At 35.3% G+C, this 12,906-nt stretch overlaps 1 protein-coding gene across 4 annotated transcripts in view; it reads right to left on the minus strand.

The window, feature by feature from the left end:
- Nucleotides 1–12,906, minus strand: part of FSTL5 (follistatin like 5) — a 422,258-nt gene that overhangs the window by 283,309 nt on the left and 126,043 nt on the right. For all 4 annotated transcript variants that reach the window (XM_074589804.1, XM_074589802.1, XM_074589803.1 and 1 more), the window contains exon 2: nucleotides 10,682–10,820. In XM_074589804.1, the coding sequence (XP_074445905.1) occupies nucleotides 10,682–10,804 (123 nt within the window). In that variant the 5' untranslated portion in view covers nucleotides 10,805–10,820. The remainder of the gene's footprint in view (nucleotides 1–10,681; nucleotides 10,821–12,906) is intronic.

A 12,906-nucleotide genomic window follows, 5' to 3' on the forward strand; every position in this document is an offset into this window, starting at 1 on the left:
GCAATGTTCATACATTACATATTCATATGTATGAACAGAATAAATATAGCATAGTTAACAAAATACATTAAATGAAAACTTAAATATGCCAAAGAGCTAAAAAGACACATCAAGTGAAACAATAATCTTTTGCTCATCTCTCAGGTCACTTTCAACAAGGTCAAATAGTATTTTTTTTTAATTAAAGTTTAGGAGATATTTCTTTTGACCTTTATATTTTAGGCTCTAACCTTCCATGTTCTTACAAGCATTTAAGCATAGTCATATCAATGCATAACAATAAAAATTAAGACATAATTAAGACAGCTTTTAGTTAAGCTGTCATTAAACTCCATTTTCTTTGTGTGTCAGGCCTGAGCAAAGCTACCAAAACCTTTAATGTTTTCAATGGGCATCTTAAGTTTTAGCCCCATTATTTCAAAGGCAAATAAAACCAGTGTTTTGGGGTTGAGTTTTTTTGCAGGTTGTTTTGTTTTGGTTGGTTAGGGTTGGGGTTTTTTTGTTGCTGTTAGGTTTTATTTATGGAAAATGAATCTGAAACTGAAAGACATCACATTCCCTTAGCTCTTAGTTGAAGGGATTTGAGGATACTGACAGATGTAGTGTTCTTATCTGGTAAGATTTACCATGGAATTAGTTAGCAGAAACAAATAGAATGCTCTGAGCTGGACTATGATCCCAGCAGCAAGTATAAAAGAGGAAGAGTAAAAATAAGATGTCACGATAACTATTGTAGTCTATGCAGAGTCACCCTACCCAGAACTGGAGGCATTTTAAGGTAAGCATAGACTACTTAAGTAACAACGGTCGACAGGATAAGAGGACAGAAGTCTATGAGACTTTCTAACTGATATTTTGCTTTATAAACAATGGAGATAGTCACAGAGTTTTCTAGTTACAGAACTCTCAAAAGGAAAGGCTGTTGAAGAAAGCTAAATGAAATACACCTAGACCTCACATACATAAACACAGATCTATGTTTCTTTGCAAAGCTTTCAGATGAAAAAATTTTAACTGATCATGAAAATAAGTGGTAGAGAAATAACATATTGTGATAGCAAATACTTTTACTGCAAGATAAGAAAAGCCATGGTTCGCATGAGGTACAGATGGGTTGCTTAACCTGACATCTTGGTGACATGAGATCAGGACAGCTGATATTGCAAAACCAAAAAAAAAAAAACTATAGTAACATTCCATCAAACATGGTTTTATCCAAAAAATATCAGATTTGTGCTCCCACTGCAGATCACATTCTCAGTAAAATTATCACAGTTCAAAATTACTACTAAAAAAACAATTAAGACAAATTAACTAATGAAGAAGAAAGAGTTTAGAACTACTGAAATTTTTTTTCTAGTGTTAAAAAGAGCTATTTTTTTCTGAACTTGTTTTTCTGCCACAGAAAGTATAGGACTGAAAGTCTTAAGGATGTTTTAAAATACAGATATTGAAGAGACGTGAACGTAAGACCTAATATTAGTCAATCTAATTAGAGACAATTTAAAAGGAGTCTAATTGTACACACTGTACTTTAATTTGATCTCAAACCCAATGTAATTAACAGTTTTCTTACAAAACATTATTACTATATGTTATTGCTGCATTTACTCAGCAGTAGAATATATATATAAAATATATATTCAGTTGGGAATGTATCACTGTATAGATGCACAATATACTGATGTTTAAAACAAATGTTTATAGTAAATAATTATTTTCATTTAAAAGCAGTATTTAAATAGCTAATTAGAATCAGAAAGGTGAAAAATTAACCATAAACTAAGTATATCATTATTTAGATAAAAAAAAATGGGACTGAGGTACATCCCAGTTTCCCTGCACACCAATAAAGCTATTATACACCATGTTCATTATTTAATAATATTTGTATATTGATTTTTGCATATTACTTCTTATATTAGAAGCACTGTCTATGCTACAGGATATGACTTTCATTTTAACGAACCCAGATAATAAAGGTTAATAAAGATAATAAAAATCTACATCTTCCTAGGTAATGAAAATAGGTATTAAATCCTTGGGAAAAATGACCGAGAAAAAGAAGCAGTGGAAAAGACTAAAATAAAACACTTGGCTGATAGAAAAAAACCTTAAAACTCATTTAATAATATACAGACTAGTCTTGAGTATCTGAAGAATAAGAGACAGCAAGGAAGGCTGGAAAAGAGACGGATCTCATAAACTTCTGTAGCAACATGCACTTCAAGTATCTGGACTCTTTCATGATCTTAGAAATTTCAACTGCACAAATTTGAGCAGGAGCAAAGCACCTCAAGTAATATATAAAACAAGTCTCTTCTGGCTTTGTTTTGCTACTACTGTGATTGCAATTTGTGATGATGGTTTGCCATTTTAATAGGACGTGAAAAAAACATACTAATCAAGAATCTGAAGTGATGGCCGATATAGATTGTGTTTGCATCAACTCCCAAACACCAGAAAGGTTCAAAACCCATTGTCTTATCTATACAGAGGCTAACTGGAAATCCCCTTCCTAGAAAGCAATACGATAAGGCCAAGCGGAGTACTGTAGAAAATAATTACATTACCTCCATATACCACTACTTTATATTTTATTCTTTGTTGCCAAGCTGACATGTGAAATTTAAAAGGCAGCATTAATCAAAAGGTAGGTAATACACATGGATCTCATCATTCCTTAAAATAACTGCGTAAAATTAATCTTTTTCACAGGGGCGATTTTCAGTAACAGGATCGCAAAAGATAGGTACAGCAAGATGTTCGGTGCAATAGTGAAGATACACCTTTGCTCCTTCACTAGCCCCATAGATTTAACTTAAAGTTTATAGCTAGGTGTTGCCAATGAATTATCAATGTAAGCATCAACAGACAGCTTGAAAGAAGAACTTCACACTTGCCTTAATTCCAGACTTTGACATCCTTGCCCCCCGCCCCCGCCATGAATGACTAGTTGGAAAAAGGACTACAGAAGAAATTTTATAGGCAACTCTCCTAAGACTTTTTCAAAAAATGCTTTGAGCATGTAGTGAGAGATAGCAAAAATAACATATTTAATTGCTATCAGCTAATTAATATACAATGATTGTAATGGGACTTAAAAAAAATTAGCCATGCCTTTTAAATGTTATCGCCCACAGGAAAAAGCAGATTAGAATGCAGATCATTCTCTCCCCGAGAAAAGCAAAATAAAATAAAAGATGTTTCATAAGACTTCTTGACTACAGTTAGACAAATGATTAAGGGGGGTAAATAGAAAAAGTGAGTCTTGTGACTTAAATGAAATCATGGAATTTGCATAGGACATAGATCCTGTGTTCAAGGAGCCTCAGAAGGAAGAACATTTTCTTGTTACCTTAGAGCTGAGAGTAGCATTGATGTGCTCAGGAAAAGCTCTGTTCTTAGTCCTTGGAATTCACTATTGCATCTTAATGCAATGGATTTTTTTACCCTCTCTCTCTCTCTGTCTAGGACAGAGGATTTAAGAGGATCAAATTTTATGACTTCTCAGATCCTGCAAGCAAACAGACTTTCCAGAAAAACACTGTGAACTATAAACCTCAGGTTGTTTGGAGACCAGACCACACAAGGAAAGCTCAGGCTATTTTTGAATCCTGAAGTACTACTTTCTGTGCATTTCTTTCTTTCTGTGATACCCTAAATAAAAATAACATCATTGAACACTCAGCCTGTCTGTATTTTATGGGTGTTTCATTATAAAACAGAATGCACTATTAGTTAAGGGAGAACATTTCATAACCTTTGGTCAAAAACCTAAATGCAGAACATGTATTCTATGCTTTGTGTTTATACATTCAAATTTGCCTTTAATAACCTGGGAAAGCATGTTTATGCCACTATATGTTTCTCTCTTGCTTCGTTGCATTCAGACAAAGTCATTATTGCCTAAACACCTCTAAACTAGACCAAGTTCTAATCCAACCTAATCACCTCTAAACTGACTTAATCCTGAGGCCTAAATTAATGAGAATCACAGTTGAACTGCCTAATTTAACAACAAACAACAACAGTAAGAAGGGGGGGAGAAAGAAAAAAGGAAAGAGGCAGGTTTTTTTCACAGGAAGCTAAATATTTTTGTCTGGAGAAACAACACAGACAAAAGTGACTGCTGCCCACCTGACTCGGATCAAAACCAGACAAAATAAGGACAAGACTGGAAACAGTTACAATCAATATGGCAAAATCAGTCACTTAAGGTCCATGAAAGCTGTTAAAAACAAAGCACGTCCCCTTTGCTGTACCCTCTGTACACACCTGCTCAGCTGGACAAAAAGCTGTTTCCTGATGGAAGCTCCTGGAAGGCCCAGGCCCAGGTCAAATTCCAATTTTCCTCAATTCTTCCCTCTCTCCTTTACCCACATCCCCCTGCCCGTTGCCCCTCCTGCCCCCACCCCCTTTCCCAAGCCAGTGGCTCTCTTAGTTAGTCATTACAAGCCTGAAGATAATCAACAGTCTTCACTGATTGTCGCTTGAGACTAGAACCAACCAACTCCCTACCCATAATGATATCATTGACAACAAGGCACTGCTGTTAACGTTAATCCCCGCTAAGCCCCATCAATCACCTGGCTTGCAGAGGAGGGTTGTGCACGCACGTGTTTGATACGCAGACTTGGCATGCTCTGGAATACACGTATGAATGTACAGGCTATATCCCATACTTCTTAGTTTCTGACAGAGAATCAGACACCGACAGTCAGCGTTCTGCCAGTTGCCGCCTGCCCGTCTGTACCTGGAAATCTCAGAGCATACGCTTTTTCACTGAAGACATTGTATGAACACCGCTCTCTGTCAGAGCCATGCAAATTACAAGAAGAAAATTCATTAGGATGCTAGAAGTACTTCCTAATGATTTCAGGTGGGAACCTAGGTATTAACAAATTGCTTAAAATATTTCAGCAGCACTGCAAGAAGACTCCCAAATGAAAAGTCCCTGACAAACTTTTCCAGTGTTTTGACAAATGAGGAACCAAGAATTAAGTGGTGTAACAAGAGCTGCCCAGGGAGGTTGTGGAGTCCCCTTCTCTGGAGACTTTCAAGACCCACCTGGATGCAGTCCTGAGTAATGTGCTCTAGGCAATCCTGCTTTAGCAGGGGAGTTGGACTAGATGATCTCTAGAGGTCCCTTCCAACTCTGAAAATTCCATGATTCCATGAATCCGTGAAATTCACATGCTGTTCAGACATATCCCAGTATTTTTCAACATAACCGTGTATGTGTAAGCCACCACAGTTTAACAACAGAAGGGAACTGGAAATAAAATTTTCAGGAGTGCTTTGTAATATTCTTTCTCCCTTCTAGTTCAAGCCAATTTAGCTCTTCCTGGTTTTGACTATTTAATACATAAGCCATGCAGCCAAATGTTTGATCTTCGTGGCCATTACAATAATGAACGTGAATATACTTGTAATTTGGGCCATAATTATAACTTAGATACGAACTGCTGCAAGTTCTTAGAGCTATATTTTATAAATTATCACAGATTTTCTGTTAGAAAATTTCCAGAAAAATAAACGTAATACTTGAAAGTCATCAGCTCATCATAGGTACTGGATATTAAAAATTCCACTGTCATACTAGAGCAGTTCCAACTAATATATAATAAAATTAGAAAACTGTTCAAAGTGGAAACTTTTCATTAATACAGCATATGATAAATTAGAAAGACTGCTGAAGAATAATCTCTTAATTCCTACAGATCAAGTTAAACACACGAAAATACATTTCTATATGGTAGGAAATTGCTGCATATTTAAAGGATATAAAGAGCAAAGTTGGGAAATCAGCAATGTCCAAAGCACTAGATCTAACTTTTGGTTAGTGTCAAAACACAGCAACTTCACATGCCATCAGACTGCTCTGGCATTAGCCAAGGAAACCTTGCAGTCCAGACTCAGAAGTTAGTTATCCATATACCTAAAGAATGTTTGACTATGATTTTCTGCACAGTTTTAACAAAAAAATGTAATATCGGAGACTGGAAAATAGTGGTTTCAATTGCTGGTGAAAATGCTGGTTTCTTAAAAGGAGCGCAACTACCTGCTAAGGAAAAACTGGCTGTAGGCTCTCACACGCATTACAGCACTGAAAATTTCTATCGACAACAACAATTCTCGTAGTTATTTCCACCACTGAAGAAGGATATGAATTCCATACAATTGTGGCATAAGAATTAAATCAGCTATATGTTCTATTCTATGTAAAGCAGCATGAAGTATTGCAATGTAAGTGTTCAAGTGTCTGTCCTCATATTTAGTCTACTATAAACAATCTAAAAAAACCCCAAAATTATATGGAAACCAAGAAAATAGACAAAGGCATCAGTGGAGGAGGATAACGGGATATTTGAATGTTCTGTTATTGGAAAAATTTATGTTCATAGTCCTTTTCTGAATTCAGCATAGGTACATACAGAAACCTGAAAACTCATGAAGGCAATCTCTTAAATGGAAGGTTCCCTAATCTCTAAACTGGAGCGTTAAGTAATTTTTTTAGAGCTCCCTAAAACGCCAGGTGACTTTTCTGGCAAAACATGCCGGGACTTCCTTGTGATCTACCTGGACGGCTTGCTGTCCTCTGCAAACCAGGATCTGAGGAACCACACAGCTCTGAATCACATGCTAACGTAAAGACACCAAACAACCAAACTACATACCTCCTGGGCATGAAAATAAGTAAAAAGCTACAGGCTAAATAGTCTGGTATGCAAATAGTGGGGTGAAGATGTGGATAAATGCTGTATGCAATGTTAATAAAACCTGATATGTACTCTTCGTCCTGTGAAACAGATTTAACATTTCAACTATCTCAATTAAGTTATGCAATTTGCATTATTTGTTGCAGGTAAATGATAAATATTCAAGAGAGTATTGAAGATGTAGAGCTGGGTACATTGGTAGCTGGGGGGCAGGGACAGTACAAAGATAGTATCAAAAGGTTTTGAACAACCTATGAATAAAATTTGTGGTAAAAATATTTAGTTCACACATTTTACTACCAACCTATTAAAGCAGTGGATTAAGGAATATTATCTTTTTTTCACTATCATCACATTTAGATTTTCTAATAAGATTTTGTAAATCTTTTAAAAAAGATTTTATAAAACCTTTTTTAAAAATCTTTTGTACAATATTTTCTAAAATATTTTTCTAAAAAGATTTTTGTAAAAATATCTTCAAATCTTTTTTAAGTTTCATCAGTAAAATCCCACAGCTATTGGGTTGACTATAAAAATTGTAAAAAAAAAATAAATAAATTATATATTATTATATGTAATTATTAATTATGTATTGTAATGAATCAGAATGGTTGAGGATGAAAGGGACCTCTGTAGGTCACCTTGTCCAACCCCCCTGCTGAAGTATGGTCACCTAGAAGTTGCCCAGGACCACGTCCAGATGGCTTTTGAATATGTCCAAGGAGGGAGAATCCACAAGCCCTCTGGGCAACCTGTTCCAGTGCTCAGTCACCCTCACAGTAAAAAAAGTGTATAGTTATGCATAAAGCTTTTCACAATTTTTAAAGCTTTTTCCTTGTGTGCTTTTTCCTTGTGCATTTTTTCCGTATGTACTCAGACTAAATGCCTACTTGTAATTTCTGTGCATAAAGTGCTGAATTTGTTCATAGTCCCTTAAAAGAACAAAACCCTTATGATATGAATGCCTGTTTTCACCACGAACACAATTATTTTTTCAAGAAAATACTTAAGTAACAACAGGATTGTTTTTCCCTGCAGTCTCACATTTGGAGCTACTTTGTTTGGACTACTGTCCCTGTCACATAAGTTCCCCTTTATTACAGCAAGAGTGATTACCCTTTTTTTTTTAATATATTCGCACTCATAAAATTGCATACATATTGCTTGATCAAAGCAAATATGACTCTGCTGATTTGCATTATCATATTCTGTTTGTAATAAGTATTCTACTCGCATAACTTAATCTAAATACTTGATATATTAAGTGTTTGATGGAAGCAGAAAGTCTCCTTTACCATATCATTTACATGTTTTGAAGCTGTGTATCTGTGCCAGAAAAGTTTTTAAAAACTGACTTTAGAAAAGTCAATGTTTCATTCCTTTTTTTATGCTAACATGTATCCATAATACCAAAAGCTGTATTATACTAAAGCATTTTTTTATCTAGATATATTGCCTAGAAAAAAACACACCATATTTTCTTTGCATTTCAGAATAAATTTTTATATCATATTTTTATTGTTCTTTTTCCTTTTTCTTTATATTTTTTTCTAGCATTCGTTTTCTTTCTATTTGAGCCTTATCTTCTTTTAAAAATAAAAAGTCTATTTGAAGGATACACCATTTGCTTTTGTTCTGTATGTATGCATATTTTTATATGTTTTTCAAAAATATAAAAGGAATGAAAAATAAAGGAAAAGTATCTCTACCTTTCATGTGTATATATATATATATATATATGTATGTCTATGTAGGTACAGGGATATGTGTGTGTGTGATGCCCCCAATATTAAACTTGAAATGTTTATGATAGCCTATTCCAAGTGTTATGTGAGAGTTATCAGAGGATTAGAAGTATTATTAAGGAACAGCAACATACTGTTAATTCCACGTGCAATCTAATATTAATGTCAGAGACCATGTAAATCTCAAATAGTGTTCACTATACCTCATGTCCTGCCCTTGATCCCTTGATACTTCTCACATTCTTCATTGTTTTGTTTTGGTTTTTTTTGTGGTACAAGTGATTTCCCTCTCACATGGTTCATTCCATATTTATGTTAGTAGTCTCTATCATTCCTTCTAGATTTCAAAGTATTTTTCGTGTGCTATTTTGTTGTATTTTGTTTAAAGATGACAAATGTAAGTAAACTGATGAGGCAAAGTTTCTGATTTTGCAAAATACTCAGTGTGAACACCTGTGTGCTCACACATTTATGTATTTACTTAACTGGGGGCCTGATGCATTCTCAATTCTAATTGAACAACATTCCCTAGAGAATGCAGTTTTATAAAGAAATTTATATTTTAATATTTTATTTTTCATCTGTTAGAAACTTTCTATATTTAACATGCATAGTTGTCCTGATTTCAGCTGGGATAGAGTTAATTTATTTTTTTTCTAGTGGTTGCTGTGTTTCAGATTTGATATGAAAGGAATGTCAATAATGCGTATTGTTTTATTGTTACTAGGTGACATTTATATTTTTCAGGGACTTATTTCAGCTTTGCATAGAAGCTGATAAGGAGCATAGATAGAACGATGGAATGGGCAATGGAATATTCTGTACCATAGACATTGTACTCAATATATAGATGGGATTAGTCAGTGCGAGGAGGGTACTCGTGATCACTGCTCAGGATGGTGCCAGTTCACAGGGCAATGAGAGTGACTTGTGTCATTATTATTATGGTTGTTATTTTCCTTTTCTGTTATTGTTCTATTAAACTGTCTTTATCTCAACCCATGAGGTTTCTTTCTTTCTCTTTATCCTCCTTTTCTCTTTCTTCTCCCTTTTCTCCCCTTCTGGGGCAAAGGGGGAGAACTGCATGAGGGGCTGCACGGTTCTGGCTGGGACCTGGGGTTAAACCACAACAATAGTATACAGCAGGTATTTGCTAATAGGCAAATGTTTTGCTCATTTGAGCAGAATTCAATTATCAGTTCCTCCTCCTTATATGCTGAGATAGAATCACATGCTTTTTGATCATTTTTTTTTCGAACTGAGGAGCAATTGGAAATAGCTTTCATATTTTATAAAAAGTATTGAGAAATTAAACCAGCCAGATCTTGAAACATTAATAGAAACTGATATTTAGAGTTTCTGGCTATAATTCTGGATATCTAGTTGAAGCACCCAGATTCAGAAGTGGAAAAAGAAGGTTTTTTTATCATCTTGGTTGGCCAAATTTTAGGCCTTAGACCTCCCCAGATGTTGCTCCCATGACTACCGTACCAAGAGGAAACTAGGAAGCTGATCACACCTATGCTAACTTCAGAGATATTACAACCCTGTTCCTTCTTTTATAGAGCCACCACAGCAGTTTTCCTCTAGCTACCAGAAGAAGAGCAGGATTTGTTAGCTGAGAACTGGTTTGGGAGTCCTGCATTCATGACAAAGGTGTGGCAAGTAAGCAAAATTTGAATGGCATATAGTGCTTGAAGCTGGAAAGCCCAGTATCTCAGGAAACACCTGCACTATGCCATGGTTCAAAACTCCTAAATTCGGCGAGCGCTGTGAACATCTGCCTCATGCAGACAAGTTTTTGGTGATCAGTTAACTTCAACACCATGCTGCTTTGACAGACAGTTCCCTTGGTTGCTGCTTGGTCTGAAATCCAGTGTGTTTCGGGAAAAGTCATTGCCTTGAGCAGATGCTGACAGTTGCTTTGAGACAACATGTCCTGGCTCTCTCTCCGAGTTTCTTTTGATAAACATAATCTCTACTTTGTGAAACTAGAACAGAACTTAGCTCACTATCTTTGAAAGATTTCTGGGCTTTCAAATCAAAACAGCTCCTGTTTACTTGTAAAATCAAGTCCATATTTTTGCAAGCATTGTTTCTGAATTAATTATTTTCTGAACGTTACTCCAATAAACACAAACAAGACAAGGCTGGAATGTAATTTATCCCTTGATCATAGAAGAAAAGATAGAAGTGCTAGAGAATGATCTGTACCTTGTGGCGTAATCTTACTAGGGGCTGATAGGGCCTAAAGTCGTATCCTTCCTTGGCCGGCCACCCGTCTGCTCCCAGCAAAATGCATCCAAGAAGTAAAACAGCTGACCACCACATAAACATCTTTACCGGTCTGCTCCTGTCAAAATAAAATGTAAAAGTTCAGCGACAGACTGCAATACTACTATGTATCAAGTCAAATAATAAAAGTTTACAATACTGTTATTCCATTTCTGGACTTAAATAAATATAATATAAATAGCGTAATACATCTGGCCCAACAGCAAAAAGAAAAAGAAAAAAAGTGAGTAGTATTTGGGACCACAGTATCAATTCCGTTGTGCTGAACTGAACACTTTCTTGTCACTCAATTGAGAGGTTCACTGAGGAAACAACCGGGAAAAGCCTCAGAAAACATAGGACATAATAGAAAAGCAGTGGTGAAAAATTCAACACTGTTTTTCTTACACGAAGGAAAAAAGATGATCATCAATGACGTGTTCATCAACTTTTTATTTTAAATACAGCATCCTGTGATACGCTGTTCACACCCTAAAAGCGTAAAATACCTGCATACGTCTAGTATTATCTTTATCTCACCAGCATTGAAGTCTGAAACGTAAGCAAAGCACTGTGTTTTCTGCCAATATTCTGGATGAATTGCATTGTTGAAATTATGTATAGTCTATAAGCTTTATTGCATATGTCAGCATTATAAGAATATTTTCAGTCTATTATGTAAACTCGCCAAAACTTGCCCCAGAAATCACTGCAATCAAATGCAAAATTCAAGGTAGATTATTTGAAAAAATTTTCTTTGATTCGTTTGGGGTTTTGGTTGTTTCTGTTTCAGAATCCCACAAATCATGTTGCAGGTGACCTGGACTGACAAAGGACTACCATGGTAAATGCACCAGCATTCTAATACTTCTTAGAAACAAAGCCAAAACAGCAAATAGATCTTTAAGCAATGTTAGGTCACAGGACACTTCAGGAAATGATGTGAATACTTTTGTTTTAGGATTGATTACATTTAGTGAATGTTGTTTGTCTTTGGAAATAGTTATTTCAAACAGGGTTGTTGGTACAGTTTTGTACGTATGTATTGCTACATACTTGTCTAACGCTGTTTTATTATGAGCAAGAAAAATATTGTCATCCCAGGGGAGACTCCGCAATAATTCTTAACACCTATTTCATAACATTACAACATAGTGTCTTTTACAGTGAGTACAAAGGGGGTTCAATAACTATTTTTATTTGCATAAACAATAGCACCTTGTTGAAATTTGTGTAAGAACACTAAAAATCACAGATTTCAAACAAACGTATGAAACTTCAGTTTTTGCTGATGGCAATGTTCTGGTATATTTTAAAATAGGTTATCAAAGAATTAGTTTCTATTTGAATGATTGGTTTCATGAACCACGCCCACCTTATTCAGCTACCGTGACATGTTAAGGTGTGACCCATTAGAATTAAAATTAGGATATTAGATACTGATACTAGAAAGGGAGAAACACAACAATCTGGAAGAATGCACAGAAATGTTTCTGCTGTTAAAGACCTTGACAAACTTCTTAAATCTACGAGAAAATCAGCAAGAGATGCTGAAAAACACATAGAGAATTTGCATTGCTGCTTTTGACTGGACTAAGACATTGTAACTTCATAAAGATAAGATCAGAACTATGGAAGGCCTATTATAATCATACTCACAGATTTTATAGATTATATGGCATGACAATTTCCTTACATGGTTCCTAATGGACCCACAAACGTGCATTTCATAAGTGGTTTCAGTATGGACTAGAGATATTTGATATTTATCATTGATATTCAGCATCTGTGTTGAAACTATCATGCTAAACGGACAACACGGCAAACTGATCCTCATCACTTCAAGACACGTGCAAGTCATTCTGCTTAGTCTATATTATTTAGTCCTGTAGCATTGGACAGAGATGAACAACTTCTCTACAGGCTGACTTATGCATGAGTGTTTATTTTTTCCCCTTTCTACCTTTCTTCTAAGGCACTTACCCAGCTAATATCAAAATCTCTGATAAGAATAAAGATATACATGAATAAGTACAAAATGTCGTAAGTGTGCCCTAAGAGCCCAGAGTGTGCACAGAACATTAAAGTCTTGCATAACATTTCCTTTTTTATAGTAAATCAGCTGAGCAGAAAATGTGAACAAATTGGGGATCGCTTATTATCCT

The sequence above is a fragment of the Larus michahellis genome, chromosome 5, assembly GCF_964199755.1.
Source record: "Larus michahellis chromosome 5, bLarMic1.1, whole genome shotgun sequence".
NCBI classification, from domain to species: Eukaryota; Metazoa; Chordata; class Aves; order Charadriiformes; family Laridae; genus Larus; species Larus michahellis.